Genomic DNA, 25,014 nt, shown 5'->3' with positions numbered 1-25,014 from the left:
CACATCCATTGCCCTCTTATCATTCTTGTAATCAATCCAAGCCGCGATCAGATTCCCACTCTTGAGAAACTTGAATAACTCAAAACCACATCCAATGTCTCTCTCTTCTTCTTCTCTATCATGCCTTTCTCTGTTTCGCCGGCCATTTTTTTTCCCGAGAAAGTGTAGGAAAATCCGAAATTACATCCTCTGAGCTTCATGGGGATTTTGTTGAATTTTGTTTCAACTCAATGCAAATGGGAAACTCGTAAGTTTTTTGTGTTCTTCATTCAAAATCTGCAACTTTACTAGATTTTCCTGAGAAATTATTCTGGAAATTGACTTCCTAACAAAAATCAACCATCTGGGTATTTGAAATTTTGTTTCAACTCAATGCAACGTGTGGAACTCATAAGATTTTTTGTGTTGTTCGTTCAAAATCTCCAACTTTACTAGATTTTCCTTCTTATTTTCCTGAGGGATTCTGCTGGAAATTGACTTCCTAACCAAAAACACCCATCTGGGTATTTCAAAATTTCACCAAATTTAGCTTTATTTGTGTAATAAATGGCGGAGGCTGAGGGAACCATGTTTCTCTGCAGGAGGTGGAGGAAGAAGATGTGGAGGTGAGTCTCGGGCTTTCGTTGAATGTTCGATTTGGGGTGGACCCAAATAGAGAGAGGAAGCTAATTCGCTTATCGTCCATATCGGGGTTCATAATGGCAGAGAATAACTACACGGCGTGGGTTTCGGAGCTAGTGGAGGTGTACGCGCCGCTGGGATTTCTGAATTGGAGTCTCAACCAATCAAAGGTATCAAGATTGAATGGCAACTACACCAACCAGTGGCTTTTCTTTCTTGCTCTCGAATCCCTAATCAGTTACTCCTACAAGCCCTCGCCGTCGTCTACGCCTCACCGGAAAATACCGCCGGATTTTAACACATTCTTAGACCCAAGACCAGAAAACCCAGTTACCCGCCGGAGACACAGCCGGATTTTCATGCTTCTTCCCCATTCCAATTCTTAACAAAAAGGGGCTGAAAAAGGCAAAGAGTGTTGATACCATTGCTCACCGACTTCGTGCATCGCCGAATATCATCGATTCCCTTTCACAGACCCATTTCGCAATTTTGGCATCGAGATCCGGCCACCGCCACCTCCAATCCACAACTCACAAGCCATCGATACTGCCGGTGGTACCCTGATTCGTAGCCGCCGTGTATATATATAGAGATATATATGTGTGTGTATATTGCTCAATTATAATTAATTGTTAATTAATTATTAATTATAATTGTTAATTACACTACTGGATTAAATCAAAAGGATAATATTGTAACTTGTAAAACATGATTTTTTGATTTTTTAAATAAAATGAAATATCATAAGGATAATTTAGTCATTTCACATACTTTAACGGTTCAAATGATAACGTTGTTATATTGTTGGGGGTTTTTAAAACTGGTTGGGATTTTATGATCACTTTTTAATAGTTTTGGGGGTTTTGAAAAATTTGTCCATTTCAAAATTACTGAAGTGAACCGGAATAAAAGAAGAACTGTGCATTATTTTGAGTTATTTAATAATGCCATTTTTATTTTTAAGTGCATGAGTTTAGGTTGATTTGCATTAAAATAGTATTTGCATATAATTTGTGACTAAAGTGAACAAAAGTGGCAACTGCACCTAAATTTTTAAAGGTGATATCTGATTGTATAAAAGTAATATTTAATTACATATAGGTTGGAACTGTGTGAATAAAACGAACAATAAAAAAAAAAAAATTTATTATTTTTTTCTCTAAACATAACTCCAACCAACTTTACAGACAGCTCAATGTCCTTTTGGGCCAAATGAAGATAGACAGTTTTGTTCATGCTTATCAAAGTAATTTTACAGAATTCGTCTAATTTAAAAATTTAAAGTTTTTGACTTCATGTAATTGTAAAAAGGGAGCTTAACTTCATGTATATGTAATTTTTTTTTTTTAGTTGTTGATTGATTGTTGGTATCAAAGAATATTGGGAATTTGGGACTTCTGTCGGTCCCACCTGAATCAACCTTTGGATACCAATTATGTCACGGCTAAAATGGGCAATTGGGAATTAAGACGCTTAGTTATTATCGAATGACATTTTATATAGTTAGTTAAATCTCGGTTTTAGAGGATATTTTTGGAAAAAAATTGGCATGTGGTGGATCGTGGAGGTCATAAATACAAACACAATAGGAAAATGATATTAAAGTCTAAAAAAGTCGTCGACCAGGCCGAAGGTAAGTTGACTTTAACAGAATGCAAAGACGTCGGCCCAACCAGTAGGTGTGTTTTGTGGGCTTGTGTATATAATTCTTAAAAACGTTTGTTAAAATTAAATCACAATTTTATGACTCTTTATATATATGCATATGACTATATGAGGCATCTCAGTTTGCACATACATAGTGGGTGGTCTTCTAGCAACAAGCTATGGCTTAAGCTTAAGCATATAGCTTGTGAGCAGACTGTTTTAGTGAGAACAGACATTGTTGGGCATGGTTTTAGTGATCCATGCCACTTTTATATATGCTAAGTGGGTTAATGTTTGTGGTACATTGCCATGGTTGGACACGACAAAGGCAAAGTTTTTTGAAATAAGGATCACGTGTCATCTAAGTCACAATCCTTTTGAACGGAGTCGCTTTTTTACTTTGCGTGTTTTTTTACTCTCGTCCCTGATTTGCTCTTGTTCCTGATCACACTACATGTGACTTTAATTTTGCTGCTCTCGTACTCTTGCTTTCGCATTCGCTCCCGCACCCACTGTGTGACTCAGAGTGTACCAAATTTGTGTAGGGCTAATAGTTAGTAGCACTTGGTGGTTTATGGCTCCATAGCAACAAGTGTTAGTTTCAAGCATTAATTAGTGGCTGCATATGGGGTCACTCACACTTGGTGGGACAAGCAATGGGCATTGAGTTACAATTGGCTTGGCCAAGTGTTGCTGCATGACACGAGGACCTAACAATGAAATCCAAACCTTGCACATGATGACATTACAAAAGGACAAACGTGACAGAAGGACAAAGCATGAGTGTAGTTCTGGGCATACACTAGATTGGTCGTGAGAAAAATCAATCATGAAATGGTATCTTGGGGAATAGCCAACAGGACAAATATAAATGAGAATTTATTAATTAAACAATAGTGATGTAAATGAGAATTTGTTTGCTTGTTTGTTTGTTTTTTTTCTTTTCTTTCCTGTAATGAGAATTTGTTGAAAGGCCCCTAGTATGTAGGTGACACCTGAGGTGTCTACAATGTGATAACAAAACAAGGCAACTGGCTAACAATTATGACTTCAACATGTGCGCTGGTAGTGCTAGCATTACCAACCTCTTATAGGCAAGGTTGGTTGGAACTAATTCAGATTTAAATCAGAGAAAAGGGTCAGCAAATTGGACTTCTCACACCATTATAAATTATTGAATTTTCTTGTTTGCCATGGATATTTTTTCTCTCTCTAGTTTATTCAGAGTTATCTAGGCTTTTGACTCTTGAATACAGAAGTTGTACAAACCTAAAAAGATTCTTGAATGTAGGCATAGAGTAGCTCATTCCAAGTATCAGGCACACCAGGAAGGCACCAGTGGGAGCAATCTGCATAACTCCTAGGATTCGATAATTGCTCTTCAGTTATAGGCGTAAAGTGCCTCCTGTATATAGATGGGTGGCCTTCTTTTCTGTACTCTGAAAGTTGAGTTATGTCGAGCATTTGTACCTTCAAGCCTCTTGTTTTCAGTTCATCGATTGCTGCCTCCACTGCTCTCATCAGTCTAGGATCCGAATCGCTTCCTTGACATCCATCTTTAAAAATTGGCATTGTTTCACTGTAGCAATTATCATTTGTTCCCATGCCCCAGTCTTTACCCCTGCAAAGTTATAAATCTAATTATTTTGTTGATAAAGATGGTAATAGTATTGGTAGCAGTAATAACAACACTCTAAATATTAGTAACAATAAATCAACTGAGCTACTCATGAACAGTTTGGGTTCCATTCAGTTGAAAGTATATTCAGACTTCGTTCGTTTTAGAAAACAAGTAAAGCTCAAATTCATTTTCTACGGATGTTCAGTAAACAAGCTGAGTAGTACCCAGCTAGGTTCGCATATCCAAACAATTCAAACATTAGATAAGATCTCATCCTCTCCTCTTACTCTCTCTCATAGGTTCTCATCCCTCTCATCCGCTACCAGCCCTTTCCCTCTCTCTTCCAGCAAAAATAATTGTTTTTTGGGCTTAAATGTGACCAAACACATCTCAATTTTAATTGGAAACCATAATGTGATATGGAGACCCAGCAATCAAATCTAAATAAAAAAGCTACTTTACCATTGGTGCATTGGTGACATGCTAACAAAAAACAATTTGGTCTTGGTGTACAGTTGATATGAATTTCCAGCCAATCTGACCATGTCTTTAGAGCCATCTCATAGCTACGTATCATATCAATTTCTTTGTAGATTCCATCAGAGCTTTGAAATGATCCACACCTGATCATTGTCATATCAGAACAAATGCATCAGATTTGAAGCTAATACCATCAGTCCAAATAAAAAGTTTCATCTTCCATCAGATGGTGTAAATGATGCTCTAAGAATGAACTTACAAAACCTTCATTTTGGGTCTTAGCCACCAAACATAGGAATCAAAGACTAGTATATCAGCATTGGTCCAGTGCCTAGCATGCTTTTCAATTGCCTGGACTCTGACAATCCGGTCAGGTAGCCGATGGTTTAATGGAACATCGGAGTTAGATTCTACTAGCAATGGGGACCAATAAAAATCAATAGTAGCATTGTATTCCTAAATTACATTAACAAACAATCAGCCACTGGGGAGTTAGTCACAAAAACAAGTACTGGATGGTCAGCAGGGATTTTAACTCACAGTGGCCTTGAAGGTTATCAGAGAACCATTTAACTTGTAATTCCTGGATTTGAGCCCTTGAGGGATGGATGACTCCACTAAGCAGACCAGTGAAACCCATTGGTCCCTGTTCAGCGAATCCCCGAATACCAGCCTCTTTCCTCTTAGCCTCTCCAGCAATGCTGTGGCATTGAACCTTTTGACACAATATTATTTCCCAAAACTTGGAAATTCAAAAGACAGCTAAAAGTCTCATAATCATATATATATATATTAAATGTGTGTGTGTGTAATGCATGAGAGAGAGAGAGAGAGAGACCTTGGGAGGTCACGCTGGTGAGGTTGCCATCTCTAATTCTGATAATTCAAGTCCTTTCTCCCATACTTCTCACAAGCAAACTCATCCCGCATATATGGGGGCATTGCTGCTCCTTGTATAGAGGGTAGGACTTCTTATCAAATACCCATTTGCCTGCAAACAAATTGCAGTGTGACGATGAGTTCTTCCCCGTTGTCTGATCTTCTAGCAACTGTCCACGTTCGGATCCTGTTAGATAAATGGCAGCTATAAGTAAGACCAGGATGAATAAAGCAATGAGGGGATGAAAGCTGCATTTAGTTCCCCACACTCTGGACACCATTTGTTGTGTGTTCGCCATATATTCAGAATCCTCTTCCCCTTTGTGCAATATGATATTTTGATGAATGAGGAGCAGTTGAATTCCATTACATTGGTGAGCAGTTGGCTTAGTTTAAACAATATTTATGTAGTTCTTATGAAAGATTTACTCCCTCCATCCCGAATTAAATGTCTCTTTTTGGGAATCTAATTTTTTAAGTGGATGAGTTTTAATTTTTTTTTTATTATATTGATAGTGAATGAATTACCAAATCTATCCATTATAGGTCCACGTGATGTGATGGTTTACTTTTTATAATTTCAAATGGAAGAAGGATAAATGGGTAATCTTACAACAAATAGTACTTCCACTTTTCAGATGAGACATTTATTTTGGGACAGAGAGAGTATTAATTATAATTGTAACAAAGAGACAAACTTGAAGGTGCTGTAATGCAACTAGTATATTTTTCTGTTTTGATACCTTTCAAAAAAAAAAAAAAAAAGGTACTAGGTTTTGATGTTAGCATAAACAATACAATTTCACTGTCACAAATGCCCCAAAACCAAAACTTTTAATCTTGTCAAAGGAAAACTAGCATTATGATTGGTTATCACGCTAAAGTGTCACATCAAGTTTGTAGCAATCACATGGTGCTTGGACAATGAAATCGAAATTAGAGATGATTAATTGTATTCTTTTTGACACCAAGCAGGATCCAGTCTAATGGAGTATTGTTCTTTAGAAGTATTATTGTTAATCCTTTCGCAACCTCATATCACTATTATACTCATTTGTTACTTCAATGACCAGAAAAAAACAAGAAAAATGGTGCTTCCCCATAAAAGATTGGCTGGCATAATTGATTTTTTATTGTTAATCTTGATATTGATTTAACTATGACAGTAAGAGAGTCATGCTAAGTCCCTTGTATCACATGGTTTACTTTAAATTATGCAAAGATCCTGATATTTAGATATTAAGTTATTCTTTCATGAGAACTTGTTAAAAGGTCCCAAGTGTGTTGGTGACTACCTGAGGTGTCTGCAATGTGATACCAATACATAGCAATTGGTCATTTCTAAGGAATAACAGAGTAGAAAAGGGTTTAGTAAAAATTGGACTTCTCACTTCATTATAAATTATTGAATTTTCTTGTTTGCCATAAATAATTTTCTCTCTCTAGTTTCTTCAGAGGAATTCTATGCTTTTGAGTTTTGACTCTTAAATACAAAGTTGTACAACCTAAAAAAATCTTGAATCTAGTAAGTAGGCATAGAGTAGTTCATTCCAAGTATCAGGAACACCAGGAAGGCACCAGTGGGCACAATCTGCATAACTAATAGGATTTGATAATTGCTCTTCAGTTAGAGGCACCCATTGCCTCCTGTATATAGAGGGGTGGCCTTCTTTTCTGTACTCTGAAAGTTGAGTTATGTTGAGCATTTGTACCTTCAAGCCTTTTGTTTTCAGTTCATCGATTGCTGCCTCCACTGCTCTCATCATTTTTGGATTCGATCCGCTACCTTGATATCCCTCTTTGAAAATTGGCATTGTTTCACTGTAGCAATTATCATTTGTTCCCTTGCCCCATTCTTCACCCCTGCAATTTTATAAGTCTTATTATTTTGGTGATAAAGATGATAATAGAATTAGTAGCAGTAATAAGAACACTATAAATATCAGTATGAGTAAATTAACTGAGCTACTCATGAACAGTTTGGGTTCAATTCAATGGATAGTTGTTTATTCAGACACACATTTTTAGAAAACAAGTAGAGCTCAAGCTCAATTTCTAAGGATGTTCAGTGAACAAGCCGAGCTCGAGCAGTACCCATCCAGGCTCACATAGACTCTCACTCTCCTATCCAAACAACTCAAATATTAGATAAGGTCTCATCACTCTCATCTGCTATCATTCCTTTCCTCTCTCTTCCAGCATAAATACTTGGTTGAATAGAGTGCTCCAATTGGGCTAAATGTAACCAAATACAATTCAATTCTAATTGGTCTAGTGACATGATGACCTACAATTTCAGGCTTTTACAGCATTGTATTTTTATGTTCATGTTTTGCAAGTGAAAACCATAATTTGATACGGAGACTCAGCAATCAAATCTATATTAAACTGGGAGTAAAGTTTTGATCAGCTTTTAACATGGTTTAGTACTCAGACCAAGCATAATTTTTTTAAAACTAAGATCATGAAGGCCCTTTTACCGCTTTTGGTGGCATCGGAATCAAGTTTTGCATGAAGGAATATCCAATAATGCAGCTCAATCTGCTCAAATAATTAGTATATGATTCTTGGTTTTGCTCTGCTTGTAGGTTATATTGTATGCGCGGCTGGGCTGTTGGCTCTTGTATTTTCTGGTGCTTGTTTCCTTCTGTTTTGTTTGGTTGTTGTTGTTTGAAGGTTTCTGGAAGTGGTTCTTCCAATGAGCTGTGTTGTTTGTAGTGGTGTTCTTTCCCCGTTGGTTTGTTCTTAATAAAAAGTTACTTTGGAAAAAAAAAAAAAACTGGGAGTAAAAGCTACTCTACCGTAAGTGAGTTGGTGACATGCTAACAAAAAATAATTTGGTCTTGGTATGGTTGATATGAATTTCCAACCAATCTGACCATGTCTTTAGAGCCATCTCATAGCTACGAATCATCTCTATTTCTTTGTAGATTCCATCAGAGCTTTGAAATGATCCCCATCTGAAAAAATACATCAGATTAGAAGCTAATATAATCAGTCCAAATAAGAAGTTTCATCTTCCATCAGAAGCTGTAAATGGTGTTCTAAGAATGAACTTACAAAACCTTCATTTTGGGTCTTAGCCACCAAACATAGGAGTTGAAGACTAGTATATCAGCATCAGTCCAGTGCCTAGCGTGCTTTTCAATTGCCTGGACTCGGACAATCCGGTCAGGTAGCCGATGGTTTACTGGATCATCAGCGTTAGATTCCACTAGCAATGGGGACCAATAGAAATCAACAGTTGCATTGTATTCCTAAATTACATTAACAACCGATCAGCCATTAGAGAGGAAGTCACAAAAACTAGTACTGGATGGTTAATGGGGATTTTGACTCACAGTGGCCTTGAACGTCATCAAAGAACCATTTAACTTGAAATTCCTGGATTTGAGTTCTTGAGGGATCGATGATTCCACTAAGCAGACGAGTGAAACCCATTGGTCCCTGTTCAGCGAATCCCCAACGAACACAAGCCTCTTCCCCCTTAGCCTCTCCAGCAATGCTGTGGCATTGAACCTGTTGACATAGTATTATTTCAAAAAAATTGAGAATTCAAAATCCATCTCAAAGTCTCATCATCATACATGTGTGTGTGTAGTGCATGAGAGAGAGACCTTGGGAGGTCACACTGGTGAGGTTGCCATCTCCAATTCTGATAATTCAAGTCCTTTCTCCCATATTTCTCGCAAGCAAACTCATCCCACATATATGGGCATTGCTTCTCTTTGTATAGAGGGTAAGACTTGTTATCAAATACCCATTTGCCCACGGACAAATTGCAGCGTGAGGATGAGTTCTTCCCTGTTGTCTGATCTTCTAGGAACTGTCCACGTTCATATCCTGTGAGATAGATGGCAGCTATAAGTAAGGCCATGATGAATAAAGCAATGAAGGGATGAAAGGTGCATTTAGTTCCGCACACTCTGGGCACCATTTGTTGTGTGTTTTCATTCACCATTCTCTTCCCCAGGAGCAGTTGAATTGAATTATATTGGTGGGCAGTTGGCTTAGTTTAAGCAATCTAACAAGGATTGTCCGAGGAGAACACAAATATTCTTTAGTTCTGATGAAAGATCTGTTAATTATTTGTATGAAAGAGTCAACTTCTTGTGCTGTAATGCAACTCGAATATTTTCTTATAGAATTCTTAACACTAATAATTTGTATGTGAGCAGTTAAAGTGTCACATTAGGTTGTGGTGGTTGGCCTAACCAAATACAATTTCACTGTCACGACAGCTCCCAAAGAAGAGCTTTTAATCTTGTAAAAGGGAAACTAGCATTACGACTGGTTATCACACTAAAAAGCCAAATCAAGTTTGTTGCAATCACATGGTTTACTTTGACAATTAGAAAGAAATTAGAGATGATTAATTGTATTATTTTTAATCCTTTGGCAACCTACTATCACTATTATACTCATTGGTTACTTCATTGACCAGAAATAAATAAATAAATAAATAAATTGACATTTCACCTGAAAAGATTGGCAATTTTTATTTATTTATAATCTTGATAATGTTTTAAACTATGACAGTAAGAGAATCATGCCAAGTCCCTTGTATTATGCAAAGAGATCGGAGAAGCAGGTACCCTTCACTGCACAATGCAAGATTCTGATATTTAATTGTTCGTTAAGAATTGTTTATAACGCATGCTCTTGATACAACTTCTTCTTCTTTTTTTTTTTTTTTTTTTTTTAAATAAAAAATTCCCCAAGTGAACTACATTAAAAACCAAGCAAACCTTGCAAACAGGAGGAGGCAAACCCATTACCCCTCAAAAACAACAGAAACTGAAAAAACCCATTTCCAGAAAACTACAGAATAGAGCAACCATACAAAAAATAGAGCAAAAGGAAAAGAACACCAACAAACAATTGAGCAAGGCACCCAAAAAAACATTACACCAGTTTAAGCCATCACAGCAAACTATACAAAAAAAATGAAAAATATTAAAATATTATCGAGTACTTACAGAACTTTCAATGTGGGCAATCTCCTCCATTGATACGAGTATATCTGCATCAATCCTATCCGGTGCGTAGCATGTTTTTCAATACCATTTATTCTTGAAAAAAAAATACCATTTATTCTAACAATTCGATCCCATATTTGATGGTTTGATGGATGGATCGTCGCCAATAGATTCGACTACCATTGGGACCCTATAGTAAACCCTTGTCCCCTCCTCAAAATTTACGGTATCTCATATCCAGATACTTTAAAATTTTATTTAGTTGATGATTTTAAAATTGTTTTTAAAAATTGAGTTAAAAGCAAAACAGTCAATTTAAATTCTTTAAAAACAATAATAACCTATATTCAAAATTATAAAATCTAATAATAATAAAAATAAAATAAAATAAAATAAAATAAAGTACAACTCTTTAGAAGTACAAGTAGTGCCCTTGAAAATAGGACCATTTAACCACAGTTACTTTGTGCTTTTACTTTGACCCGAAAAAGAAAAATGTTTCTGTTTTTAGAGTATGTTTAACATTATTTAGAAACTTGTTTGGTAATGTAAATTTGTTACAAGATTTTAGAAACAAAACATGAAAACATGTTTGGTAAAAAGTGTCGTAAGTTTGAAAATTTTGAATACTTAGTTAAAAATATTATTTTAGAATTTTTATTTTTATTTTTTTTGAACAGTGTTTTGTTATAGTGCAAAAGTTATCAAAAGTATTATTTTGATACTTCTAATTTTTGCCTCAATTTTGAAAGCGTTTCGATACTATTTAAGAGCACAGCAAATATTACTAAACATATTTCGCTATTTTACTTCGTTGTAATACATTACATTAGCAAAAATCACGTTATAAAAGACACAAAATGTAGCACCGAATCTTGTGTACTATTTACAATATACGAAGTAGATTTTAACTGATATTGGGTGAGAGCTTTGCAATTTAGACTATCCTTTCGGATTGAATTGTAAAGTTTTCTCATACAGCACTTGGGCCTTCCGCGATTCAGGCCCATAATTGGGGTGAGTTGATGACGCGTAATGATAGGTGGTGCTCCTTGATTGGGTGTCGAACTCTTATTGGTGGAGATTTCCACCCCTACGCCACTAAATGTATATAAGTGTACCAAACAAAAGCTAAGGTCAACTTGGAACAAGTATGAGTAGTGCAGGAGCATTTAAAACTTCTTTGCATCATAACGAAGGAAAAGTTGGTAACTAATGTACATTTTGGCCTTATTATTGCTAAAATTCTAACATTCTATTGTATCTATAAGTAAGAAAATATAGAATTTTGTATTTGTATAATTTTTGTTTAGATTGTCTTATGAAATGTATGCGTAATAGAAATATGGACTCACGGTGGCCTTGAAGGTGTACAAGGGGCCTTGAAAGTTATTGGATTTGAGTCCTTGTGCGATGGATGTCTCCACCAGGCAGACCATTGAATCCCATTCGTTTCTGATTCAGTGAATTGCCCATAAACACAAGTCTTTTACCCCTTAGCCTCTCCACCAATTCCATGGCATTGAACCTTGCATTTCAACCATGAAAAATCCAAAAATGTCAAAAAACACAGCCTAGCTCAAATAGACAATACATGACCTTAATTTCCATCATATACATATATGTCTGTTGGTAAACAGAAAATTCTAAAGAAGAAAAATTAAACACATCATATGTATCACGTTAGGAGAGTTATCATGTGTGTGTGTGTGTGTATGTGTATGTGTATGTGTGTGTGTGTGTGTGAGAGAGAGAGAGAGACCTTGGGAGGTCACAATCATTGGGTTGCCACCTCCTGTACTGATAATTCAAGTCCGTCCTGTCACAAGCAAAATCAACAAACAATAGTGAACACTCTTGATCTTTGAACAAAGGTTTTAGTACTAGGCATTATGTTTCAACTGTGATCAGTTCTTGATCACATAACCTTTATAGACAAGGTTGGTTGGAACCAAGTCAGATTTAAAACATAAACCTCTTCAATACAGAACCTAAAAAGTCTTGAAAGTTGGTTTGGCCTTGCTACATCAATAATGAAGAAGGTACGCATAGAGGAGCTCATTCCAAGTATCAGGCACACCAGGAAGGCACCAGTGGACACAATCTGCATAACTCGTAGGGTTTGATAATTGGTCTTCAGTTATAGGCACCCATTGCTTCCTGTATATAGATGGGTGGCCTTCTTTTCTGTACTCTGAAAGTTGAGTTATGTTGAGCATTTGTACCTTCAAGCCTCTTGTTTTCAGTTCATCAATTGCTGCCTCCACTGCTCTCATCATTTTAGGATTCGATCCGCTTCCCTGATATCCCTTTTTAAAAATTGGCATTGTTTCACTGTAGCAATTCTGATTTGTTCCCATGCCCCATTCTTCACCCCTGCAATGTTATAAATCTAGTTAATTTGTTGATAAAGATGATGACAGTAGTAGTAATAAGTAAAACTATAAATATTAGAAGCATTATTATCAATATATAAATCAACGGAGCTACTCATGAACAGTTTGGGTTCATTTAGAAAAAAAGGTAGAGCTCAAGCTCATTTTCTAACAAGCTAGCTCGAGTAGTACCCAGCTAGGCTCATATTAGTCTCTTGCTCTCATATCCAAACAACTCAAATATTAGATAAGGTCTCATCCTCTCCTCTCACACTCTCTCGTATGTTCTCATCCCTTTCCCTCTCTCTTCCTGCAAAATTACTTGGTCCACGTGGACAGAGGCCTCCATGTGGGCTAAATGTGACCAAACACAACTCAATTTTAATTCATCTCGTGACATGATGACTTACTTATAGCACTGTATTTTTATGTTCATTTTTTGCTATAGAAAATCAAATTTTGATATGAAGACTCAGCAATAAAAAATCTAAATCAAACTGGGAGTTAAAGCTACTCTACCGTTGGTGCGTTGGTGACATGCTAACAAAAAACAATTTGGTCTTGGTACGGTTGATATGGATTTCCAACCAATCTGACCATGTCTTTAGAGCCATCTCATAGCTACGTATCATATCAATTTCTTTGTAGATTCCATCAGAGCTTTGAAATGATCCCCACCTGATCATTGTCATATCGGAACAAATGCATCAGATTAGAAGCTAATACAATCAGTACAAACAACAAGTTTCATCTTCCATCAGATGCTGTAAATGACGCTCTAAGAATGAAGTTACAAAACATTCATTTTGGTTCTTAACAGCCACCAAACATAGGAATCAAAGACCAGTATATCAGCATCAGTCCAGTGCCTAGCATGCTTTTCAATTGCCTGGACTCTGACAATTCGGTCAGATACCCCATTGTTTCCTGGATCATCGGAGTTAGATTCCACTAGCAATGGGGACAAATAGAAATCAATAGTGGCATTGTATTCCTAAATTACATTAACAAACAATCAGCCTTTGGAGAGGAAATCAAAAAAATTAGTACTGGATGGTAAACGGGGATTTTGACTCACCGTGGCCATGAAGTTGATCAAAGAACCATTTAACTTGTAATCCATGGATTTAAGCCCTTGAGGAATTGATGACTCCACTAAGCAGACCAGTGAAATCCATTGTTCCCTGTTCATCGAATCCCCAACGAGTACAAGCCTCTTCCCCCTTAGCATCTCCAGCAATGCTGTGGCATTGAACCTTTTGACATTATTTTATTTCACAAAACTTAGAAATTCAAAAGCCATCCTTAGAAATCCAAAAGCCATCTAAAAGTTTAATTATTAGATATATGTGTGTGTAATGCATGAGAGAGAGAGAGAGAGAGAGAGAGAGAGAGGAACCTTGGGAGGTCACACTGGTGAGGTTGCCACCGCCAACTCTGATAATTTAAGTCCTTTCTTCCATACTTCTCACAAGCAAAATCATCCCGCATATATGGGCATTGCTTCTCTTTGTATAGAGGGTAAGACTTGTTATCGAATACCCATTTTCCCGTGAACAAATTGCAGCGTGACGATGTGTTCTCCTCTGTTGTCTGATCTTCTAGCAACTGTCCACGTTCAGTTCCTGTTAGATAAGTGGCAGCTATAAGCAAGACCGTGATGAATAAAGCAATGATGGAATAAAAGCTGCATTTGGTTCCCCACACTGTGGGCACTATTGGTGGTGAGTTAGCCATTCACAATCCTCTTCCCCTCTGTGCAATCTGATCTTTTGATGAATGAGGAGCAGTTGAATTGCATTATATCGGTGGGCTGGGCAGTTGGCTTAGTTTAAGCAATATAAAAAAGATTGTATGACTAAAACGTGTTAATATTTATGCAGGATCCACAATCTTTAAGAAGTAGCATTTTCATTCCTTCGGTAACCTTGTCACTATTATACTCATTTCTTACTTCATTGACCAGAAAAAAATATAATAAAATTAACGTTTCACAAGAAAAGTTTGGCTGGCATAATTGATTTTTTTTTTTCTTTAATCTTGATATTGGTGAAACTATGACAGTAAGAGAGTCATGCTAAGTCCCTTGTATCACATGATTTAATTTAATTATGCAAAGAGATCAGAGAAGCAGGTACGTTTTACTGCACAATGCAAGATCCTGAAATTAAGTTATTCCTGAGTCTTCTACCTCTTCACCCTCTCTTTCTAAAACTCTCACCTTTCTCTCTCTAAAATTGCTGATGCGGGGAATGACCTCTGCTCCACAAACCCGGTCTTACCCACATGCTTAGCCTTAATGTCTACCTCATCAATTGCTCCAGGCCTGTTTTCATAAAAAAATTGATCATGGTCCGGAGTTGATTTTAGAGGTACAAGTGTGGCTACCCCATAAAAAAATGGAAACAAAATCAGAGCAATTTTTTCTAAAAAGTTCCAACTTTTATTATGGGTTTATTTCATCTAACTGCGTCAGATTATGTTCTAGTAGCAACAAAAATAGTTTACTAATATTTTCATTTCATTTGTAGTTTAAATTGGACTAATTGATGGATCTGCATGCCTTCTAGTCTTCTAATATCAGCATCTAGTACCAGCCATTCTTATGCATTGATTGGAAAAAGACCAACAATTACACCATGAGCACAGTGCTCCACCTTATAAAAGTGAAACAAGTCCATAAAAATAAATAAATAAAAGAGAAGAAGATCCAAAATCTAACAATCCCTCAACCCATGCCCAATTTGAGCAGCCTCTTCACCCAAATTCAACCAAAATCCAAGAAATTTATAAAACCCAAATCAAATTTCTACTCAACCCCATTTCCGGAATCACCAAATTGAATATACAAATCCCAATTACATACATATACATATATGTAAAGATCCAGAAACAAGATGTAGAGCACATACCTGATGGATTGGTGGATACAGAGGATTAGTGCAGACAGGACATTCTAGCAGTTCGTGGACGCTTGTGGCCGAGGTAGGAACACCAGGAGCTGTAGTTCTTGAGGAGCTTGCGACGGAAGCGCCGGAGGACGGTGGGGTCGAGGGAGTCGATGTTGTGGATGGAATGATATTGTAGGATTGCTCAGATTGGTTGGGTTGGAGTGATCTGTTGGGTGGGCGGTAGGTGGGCATGAACTGAGGCACGGTCTGGTTTTAGAGAGAGAGCCGAGAGTGATAGAAAGAGAGGGTGAAGAGGAAGATGATCCAGGGGTATTTTTGTAATTTTAAAATAATAATTACATTATAAGTTTTTAATTTAATATTAAATTATAAAGTCAATTTTGAAATTTCTACACCGGATTAAAAAAAAAAAAAAAAAAAACATTGCACAGTGCAACCAGCACAGTACATGTGCAACTTGAGTTACTTGTTGATAACTCTTTTTTTTATTTTTTAATTCAATAAGTTTTTTTTAATTCTAATAGAGATTTTATGCGATTTTATTTAAAAATAGAAAATATTTTTGTGATATAAACCCCTTTTTCATTTGCCCAAGTAAACTTCATTAAAACCAACCAAACCCCTGGAGGAGAGAAACCCTTGAACAAACAGAATATCGGAAAATCCCAATTCTAAGGAACTGCAGAATAGAGCGACCATACAAAAAATATAGCAGAAGGAAAAGAACAGCAGCAAACAAATGATGATTTCGTTTTGTATGATTTTTCGAGGTTTGTTGGAGCCAAGTCAGATTTAAATCACAGAAAAGGGGTTAGCAAATTGGACTTTTCACTTCATTATAAATTATTGAATTTTCTTGTTATAGGCTTTTGACCAGTTTAATACAAAACTCGTACAACCTAAAAAATGTTGAAAGTTGGTTTGGTCTTGCTACATCAATAATGAAGAATGTAGGCATAGAGAAGGTCGTTCCAAGTATGAGGCACACCAGGAAGGCACCAGTGTGTACAATCTGCATAACTCCTAGGATTTCTGTAACTTGTGTTATGTTGAGCATTTCTACCTTCAACCCTCTTGTTTTCAGTTCGTCGATTGCTGCCTCCACTGCTCTCCTCATTTCAGGCTTCGAGTTGCTTCCCTGATATCCCTCTTTAAAAATTGGCATTGTTTCATTGTAGCAATTATCATTTGTTCCCATGCCCCACTCTTCACCACTGCAATCTTATAAATCTAATCATTAGTTTCTTGATACAGATGGTCATACAGTATTAGTAGCAATTACAACATCACTATAAATATTAGTCGCGGGACTGTAAATAAAACAAAGCTACTCAAGAACAGAGGGAGGGCATAGCATTGTATTTTTTATGTTCAGTTTTTTGCTATTGAAAACCATTATTTGATATGGAGACTTAGCAATCAAATCTAAATCAAACTGGGAGTTAAAGCTACTCTACCGTTGGTGCATAGGTAACACGCTAACAAAAAACAAATTGGTTTTGGTATGGTTGATATGAATTTCCAACCAATCTGACCATGTCTTTAGAGCCATCTCATAGCTACGTATCATATCAATTTCTTTGTAGATTCCATCACAGCTTTGAAATGATCCCCATCTGAAAAACCATGCATCAGATTAGAAGCTATATAATCAGTCCAAATAAGAAGTTTCATCTTCCATCAGAAGCTGTAAATGGTGTTCTAAGAATGAACTTACAAAACCTTCATTTTGTGTCTTGGCCACCAAACATAGGAACTGAAGACCAGTATATCAGCATCAGTCCAGTGCCTAGCGTGCTTTTCAATTGCCTGGACTTGGACAATCCGGTCAGGTAGCCGATGGTTTACTGGATCATCAGCGTTAGATTCCACTAGCAATGGGGACCAATAGAAATCAATACTTGCATTGTATTCCTAAATTACATTAACAAACGATCAGCCATTGCACACAAACTACTACTACTGGATGGTCACGGGGGATTTTACCCCACAGCGGCCTTGAAGGTGATCAAACAACCATTTAACTTGTTATTCATGGATTTGAGCCCTTGAGGGATTGATGAGTCCACTAAGCAGACCAGTGATACCCATTGTTCCCTGTTCAGCGAATCCCCAACGAACACAAGCCTTTTGCCCCTTAAGCCTCTCCAGCAATGCTGTGGCATTGAACCTTTTGACATAAAATTATTTCACAAAAACTTGGAAATTTAATAGCCACCCAAAAGTATCATCATCGTGTGCGTAGTGCGTGCATGAGAGAGAGAGGGGGGGAGGCAGAGGGAGGGAGAGAGAGAGAGAGACCTCGGGAGGTCACACTGGTGAGGTCGCCACCTCCAATTCTGATAGTTGAAGTCCTTTCTCCCATACTTCTCACAAGCAAACCCATCAAACATATATGGGCATAGCTGCTCTTTGTATAGAGGGTAAGACATGTTATCAAATACCCATTTCCCTGCGAACAAGTTGCAGCGTGATGTTGAGTTCTTCCCTGTTGTCTGATCTTCTAGCAACAGTCCACGTTCCGATCCTGTTAGATAAATGGCAGCTATAAGCAAGACCATGATGAATAAAGCAATGTGGGGATGAAAGCTGCATTTAGTTCCCCGCACTCTGAGCACTTCTTGTTGTGAGTTGGCCATTCATGAATCACAGTCCTTTCCCCTTTGTGCAATCTGATCTTTGATGAATGATAAGCAGTTGAACAGCATTATATTGGTGGGCAGTTGGGTTGGATTGTGTGACTAAAACAAGTTAATATTTATGTAGTTCTGATGAATGATCTGTTAATTATACTTGTATCAAAGATGCAACTAGTATATTTTTCTATATAGTTCTCAACACAAGTATTAATTTGTATCTGAGCAGTTGAAGTATCACATTTGGTATGTTACTCCAAACAGGGCTTGGATTAGAGAATCTTACCATCTCAGGTGATGATCATTGGTATTAAGGTTGTGGTAGTTAGCGTAACATTTCATTATTTTATTCCTTCCCTCTCATATTCACATTTCCTTTTATGGTGTCCCAATTAATTATTCCATTTGAAAAGTGAAAACAATACAAATGTTATCTTTCATAATTAACCTTTTATGTTTTACAAAATTTCAAAACCTATTAATATAGGTATATATTTAAACTTGAAAGCCTCCAAGAGGAGAAGAAGCGCATATCTTATTATAGGCCATTACATTAGGAGAAGAGACATATATATTATTATATTACTCTCTTTGTCCCATTTTAGGAGTCCACATTTATTTTTATGTGTGTCCCAAATTAGTTGTTTCATTTGAAAAGTGAAAGCAAAACAAATGTTATTTTTCATAATTGCACTTTTAAGTTTTAAAAAATTTCAAAACCTATTAATATACACATTTAAACTTGAAAGACTCCAATAGGATACGAGACCGATATCTCATTGTATGACTCCATCTGTCATATATTAATAGTCCACATTTCCATTTATGGTTGTCCCGAATTAATTGTTCAATTTGAAAAGTGAAAGCAAAACAAATGTTTTCTTTCATAATTACCATTGTAAGTTTTCAAAACCTATTAATTTACATATTTAAACATGAAAGTACAACTTGGTAAATTTAAAACGGGACAATGCATATCCCCCTTAAAATGTCCTAAATAGCAAAATTGGACAATTAATATGGGACGGAGATATTTTTTTTACATGTATTTTCAAGGTAGTTCAACCATAAGACAATTAAAGTGGTCACATAAGGCTTCTCCAATTGATGCTCCATATCACATTATAGTAGTTTTATATTTATTTTAATGAATTAATCATGTTTCTTGTATTATATTAATTATCAAATAAATACAACCGCGCTTATATTGGTCAATACAAGTTTCTTTAATAGTATTAACTATATATATGTACTCTCTTTATCTCATATTAGTAGTTCATTTTTTAAGGATGTTCCAAATTAGTTGTCCCATTTAAAAAGTTAAAGCAAAACAAATGCTTTATTTTTATAATTATACTTTAAGTTTTCAAATTTCTCTTAACTTAGTAACACACACACACACACATATATATATATTTAAACTTAAAAAGACTTCCTGATAATTTTGTACTCTCTTCTAAAACACTATCTACTAAGTTTTTTTTAAAAAATAAGTAAGAATTTTTATATCCTCTTGAGCGTAAATTGTGTGCTGTTTACAAAATGCAGGATCCACAGTATTGTTCTTTATATATTAGTATATTTTTAATCCTTCAGCAATCTACCATCACTATTACACTCATTTATTTAAAGCCACCACAGCAAACTATAACCTCGAGGCCTGATAATGTCCAGCATATCCAGCGGATATATTCTAATTGTATCAGTAATTGCCGAAATAACACTTCTACCATGTTAGATTATACATGTACTATTATAACACTCACCTACTCTTAACCCTCTCCTATAAAAATACACCTTATGTACTGTTCACATTTACAATACAATGTACAATTCTAATATATTCTAACATCTCTGATTAAATAGCACTTTATGAAACTTCACCATGAAGGATTTGATTCCTATTCCACAGTATATGCCACATAGTAGAAGTGGACATCATTTATTTGACAAGTACGAGTTTGGGGATGTACACAGCCTTAACTACTCATGCGGAAAGGATGTCTCCGTACTTTGAACCCGTGACCTCAAGGTTTGTTTGTTAGAAATAAGTCAGATTTAAATAACATAAAAGGGTTAACAAATTGGACTTTTCTATTCATTATAAATTATTGAATATTCTTGTTTGCAATGGTTACTTTTTCTCTCTAGTTTTTTCAGAGGTATCCTATGCTTTCAACCTCTTTAATACAAAAAATGTGCAACCAAAAAAGTCTTGAATGTTGGTTTGGTCTTGATACATCAATAATGAAGAATGTAGGCATAAAGGAGCTCACTCCAAGTGTCGGGCACACCGGGAAGGCACCAGTGTATACAACCTGCATAGCTCCTAGGATTTGACAATTGCTCTTCACTTAGAGGCACATAGAACTTCCTGTATATAGATGAGTGGCCTTCTTTTCTGTACTCTGAAAGTTGTGTTATGTTGAGCATTTGTACCTTCAAGCCTCTGGTTTTCAGTCCATCGATTGCTGCCTCCACTGCTCTCATCATTTTAGGATCCGATTCACTTCCCTGATATCCCTCTTTAAAAATTGGGATTGTTTCACCATAGCAATTCTGATTGGTCCCCACGCCCCAGTCTTCACCCCTAAAATGTTATAAATCTAATTATTTAGTTGATACAGATGACTATAGTATTAGTAGTGGTAATAAGATCATTATAAATCTTAGTAGCATTATTATCTATATACGGGGCTATAAACAAAATGATCTACTCATGAACAATTTAGGTTCAATTCAGTTGAAAGTTTATTCAGGCTCGTTCATTTTAGAAAACAAGGAGAGCTCAAGCTCATTTTCTAAGGATGTTCAGCAAATAAACGAGCTCGAGTAATACCCAGCTAGGCTCGTATAGAGTCTTGTGCTCATATCCAAACAACTCATATATTGGATAAGATCTCATACTCCCCTCTCACTCTCTCTCATATGTTCTCATCCCCGTCCCTCTCATTTCCTATCATCCCCGTCCCTCTCTCTTCCAGCAAAAATACTTGGTCCGTTGAATAGAGGGCTCCAATTGGGCAAAACGTGACCAAACACAACTCAATCCTAATTGGTCTAGTGACATAGTGGCTTGCATATCCAGGCTTTTATAGCGTTGCATTTTTATGTTCATGTTTTGCTAGTGAAAACCAGAATTTGATATGGAGACTCAACAATCAAATCTAAATCAAACTGGGAGTTAAAGCTACTCTACCTTTGGTGAACTGGTGACATGCTGAGAAAAAACAATTTGGTCTTGGTATGGTTGATATGAATTTCCAACCAATCTGACCATATCTTTAGAGCCATCTCATAGCTACGTACTATATCAATTTCTTTGTAGATTCCATCAGAGCTTTGAAATGATCCCCACCTGATCATAGTCATATCAGAAGAAATGCATCAGATTAGAACCTAATACAACCAGTCCAAATAAGAAGTTTCTTCTTCCATCAGATGGTATAAAAGATGCTCTAAGAATGAACTTACAAAACCTTCATTTTGGGTCTTAGCCACCAAGCATAGGAATCAAAGACTAGTATATCAGCATCAGTCCAGTGCCTAGCATGCTTTTCAATTGCCTGGACTCTGACAATCAGTTCAGGTAGCGGATGGTGTACTGGATCATCAGAGTTAGATTCCACTAGCAATGGGGACCAATAGAAATCGATAGTGGAATTGTATTCCTAAATTACATTAACAATCAGCCATTAGATCGAGAGGAAGTCACAAAACTAGTATTGGATGGTCAATGGAGAATTTAACTCACAGTGGCCGTGAAGCTCATCAAAGAAGCATTTAATTTCCAATTCATGGATTTGAGCCCTTGAGGGATCGATGACTCCACTAAGCAGACCAGTGAAACCAAATGGTTCCTGTTCAGTGAATCCCCAACGAATAGAAGCCTCTTCCCCCTTAGCCTCTCCAGCAATGCTGTGGCATTGAACCTTTTGACATAATATTATTTCATAAAACTTGAAAATTCAAAAGCCAGCTAAAAATCTCATTAGCATATATATGTGTGTGTGTGTAATGCATGAAAGAGAGAGAGAGAAAGAGAGAGAGGAGAGAGAGACCTTGGGAGGTCACACTGGTGAGGTTGCCACCTCCAATTCTGATAATTCAAGTCCTTTCTCCCATACTTCTCACAAGCATACTGATCCCACATATATGGGCATTGCTGCTGTTTGTATAGAGGGTAAGACTTGTTATCGAATACCCATTTGCCCGCAAACAAATTGCAGCGTGACAACGACTTATTCCCTGTTGTCTGATCTTCTAGCAACTGTCCACGTTCGAATCCTGTCAGATAAATGGCAGCTATAAGTAAGACCATGATGAATAAAGCAATGAGGGGATGAAAGCTGTATTTAGCTCCCCACACTCTGGGAACTACTGGTTGTGTGTGGGCCATTTACAATTTTCGTCCCCTTCTTGCAATCTATCTTTTGATGAATGACAAGAAGTTGAATTGCATTATATTGGTGGATAGTTAGCTAAGTTTAAGCAATAAAAAAAGGATTGTGTGACTAAAACGTGTTAATATTTATGTAGTTCTGATGAAAGATTTGTTTAATTATAATTGTATCAGAGAGTCAAACTTGTGCTGCTGTAATGCAACTAGTATGTTTTCCTATATAGTTCTAAACACGAGTACTAATTTGATTGTGAGTTGAAGTATCACATTAGGTTATGATGGTTAGCAGAAACAAATAAAATTTCACTGATACAATAGCCCCCAGAGCAAAACTTTTAATCTTGTTAAAGGGAAACTAGCATTATGATTGGTTATCACATCAAATTTGTTGCAATCATATGGTGCTTTGACAATGAAATCGAAATTAGAGATGACTAATTGTATGCTTTTTTACACAAAGCGGGATCTACCGTCTGATATTGTTCTTTAGAAGTACAGTATTATTTTTAATCCTTTGGCAATCTACTATAACTATCATACTCATTTGTTACTTCATTGACCAGAAAAAAAAGATAAAATATGATGCACCAGAAAAGATTGGCTGGCATATGTAGTTGTTTTTTGTTTCTTTAATCTTGATATTGTTTAAAGTATGACATTAAGATGGTCATCCTAAGTCCCTTTTATCACATGGTTTACTTTATTATGGAAAGAGATCAGAGGAAGAGGTACACTTCACTGCACAATCCAAGATCCTGCATTAAGTTATTTCTTACAAGAATTGTGTTAACACATGCTCATGATACACATTTTTTTAATAATAATAAAACTAAAAAATAAAATCCATGTAAACTTCATTAAAACCAAGCAAACCTTACAAACAGAAGGAGGCATAACCCCCTTAAACAAACAGAATCTGGAAAAACCATTTCTAGAAAACTGCAGAATGAGGGTTTCATCTCCTCTGATTAGGGTTTGATTACTGTTCTATTACGCTTAAATCAAGGTTTCGAGGGTTCAATTTGATGAAGCACACCAATTAATCTGTTATATTTGGTGAAGCTATTCAATTAGGGTTTTCAATTTCTCCTTCATCACCATCCCATAGCCCCTTTCTTTTTGTCTCATACTATATGGAAGCCTGCCTTTTGCAGTTCCTCTGTCTTATAATTGCTAATCATTACCAAATCTTAGTCACACAATAAAAATTACATATACATATATCTATGCATGTGTAAATATATAAATAAGTTTATACCAAAATTTGATTCTAAGCGCTCAGTTATATAATTGTTTATCATTACCATATCTTAGCCGCACAAACAAAACAACATACGCACACATCTATATGTGTGTGTCACCCCGAAATCGAGTTTTCATCATATCGAATCAATGATCGCAAAGTACGTTTGTTAAACTAAGAACTTGAAATATTTGGTTGATGAAAAATCACTCCTTAGTCCTTCAAGCATGTGATTCAACCCATTTTTGAAAGGAACTTGACTGAAATTACTGCTATTGCTATGCCCATTCATATGGAGTATATACATGTAACATATACATATGCGTGTTCATAAATGTATTTATATCAAATGGGAAATTTTTTTTAAAGAACTTACTGCCATTGTTGTGGACAGACTGTACAGAGATGTTTTGAGCAGAGGTGAACAGCTATGAACACAAGGGTGAAGAATCGAGCGAAAGGAGAGTGGTTCATGAATCCAAGAGAGTTCGTTTTGTTTGATTTATTTACTGCATGGACAAAGAAGGGAAAACGGAGAAGAAAATATAAGTAGGGCTGCCCCACTCGGACTGGTTGGGCCGTTTAAAATATTCAATTTTAAGTCAGACTTTTAATTGGACTTTCAATTTTCCCTACTTCATTAGAGTACAAACCATTTTGAATTTTTAAATATAAATTGAAATTTTGGGTTTAAAAACTCTGATTGATTAGGGTTATTCATATTATTAATTTTTGTATTGAAAATTGAAAGTGATATTTAGTTAGTTTTAGATTAGACTACTCCTATGCATAAATTCTTTAAAAATTTTAATACAAATTTTTAAAAATTACAAACAAATTTTTAAGAAATTAATTCTAAAGGTTACAACTATGTATAATAAATTAAGATTTAAATCAAATCAATTGAAGAAAAAAAATGTGATCGTAATTTAAATAATATTAAAATTTGAATTTAGATTAAATTTCGGTAGTTGACACCTCAATTCAAGTCCAATCTTAATTATAAAAATAATTGTCCAAACCTGTCAAAACTCTAGCTAGGCTTAGGTCACATTAGAATGGGCTATCCAAGTTACACCACTAAATAAAACACCAATGCTAGTTTATTCAGTAACTTGGATAGGAAAGGACTTTTATCTCTTAGTTTTTAATTTTATTTCAAGTAATAAATCAATTTAAGGTAGAGAAGTCTTTTAGGTCTATCTCATCAGCTTAAATA

The 25,014-nt window shown here is 36.0% G+C and overlaps 2 protein-coding genes and 2 pseudogenes across 5 annotated transcripts; all 4 read right to left on the bottom strand.

Moving 5' to 3' along the window:
- Window positions 1-3,095: 3,095 nt before the first annotated feature.
- LOC132313358 (protein trichome birefringence-like 34) lies at window positions 3,096-5,409 on the bottom strand (annotated as a pseudogene).
- Window positions 5,410-6,615: 1,206 nt separating this feature from the next.
- LOC132313357 (protein trichome birefringence-like 34) lies at window positions 6,616-11,566 on the bottom strand. The gene is made up of 5 exons (XM_059812082.1): window positions 8,866-11,566; window positions 8,590-8,767; window positions 8,309-8,505; window positions 8,050-8,208; window positions 6,616-7,111 (listed from the first exon to the last, which is right to left on the bottom strand). The coding sequence occupies exons 1-5, from the start codon at window positions 9,207-9,209 to the stop codon at window positions 6,754-6,756; spliced, it is 1,236 nt and encodes a 411-aa protein (XP_059668065.1). The 5' UTR covers window positions 9,210-11,566; the 3' UTR covers window positions 6,616-6,753.
- Window positions 11,567-11,676: 110 nt separating this feature from the next.
- Window positions 11,677-15,771, bottom strand: LOC132313359 (protein trichome birefringence-like 34). 4 transcript variants are annotated; one of them, XR_009483413.1, is made up of 8 exons: window positions 15,515-15,771; window positions 14,002-14,227; window positions 13,681-13,858; window positions 13,397-13,596; window positions 13,122-13,280; window positions 12,219-12,603; window positions 11,990-12,046; window positions 11,677-11,755 (listed from the first exon to the last, which is right to left on the bottom strand). XR_009483413.1 is itself a non-coding variant. In XM_059812085.1 (7 exons), the coding sequence occupies exons 3-7, from the start codon at window positions 14,091-14,093 to the stop codon at window positions 12,255-12,257; spliced, it is 978 nt and encodes a 325-aa protein (XP_059668068.1). In that variant the 5' UTR covers window positions 14,094-14,227; window positions 14,824-14,928; window positions 15,515-15,771; the 3' UTR covers window positions 12,053-12,254. The 4 variants fall into 4 exon arrangements, 3 of the variants coding, with proteins under 3 accessions (XP_059668068.1, XP_059668067.1, XP_059668069.1); XM_059812085.1 differs by lacking the exons at window positions 11,677-11,755; window positions 11,990-12,046 and adding an exon at window positions 14,824-14,928 and having other exon boundaries at window positions 12,053-12,603; XM_059812084.1 differs by lacking the exons at window positions 11,677-11,755; window positions 11,990-12,046 and having other exon boundaries at window positions 12,053-12,603.
- A 678-nt stretch (window positions 15,772-16,449) lies between these two features.
- On the bottom strand, window positions 16,450-24,308 carry LOC132313356 (protein trichome birefringence-like 34; annotated as a pseudogene).
- Between the last annotated feature and the right edge of the window lie 706 nt (window positions 24,309-25,014).

This window comes from Cornus florida, unplaced genomic scaffold (assembly GCF_030987335.1).
Source record: "Cornus florida cultivar Cherokee Brave unplaced genomic scaffold, ASM3098733v1 CherokeeBrave_3.0.0_Hap2_Chr06, whole genome shotgun sequence".
In the NCBI taxonomy this organism is placed as follows: Eukaryota; Viridiplantae; Streptophyta; class Magnoliopsida; order Cornales; family Cornaceae; genus Cornus; species Cornus florida.
Note: the sequence above shows the minus strand (reverse complement) of the source record. Positions and strands in the feature narration are given on the sequence as shown.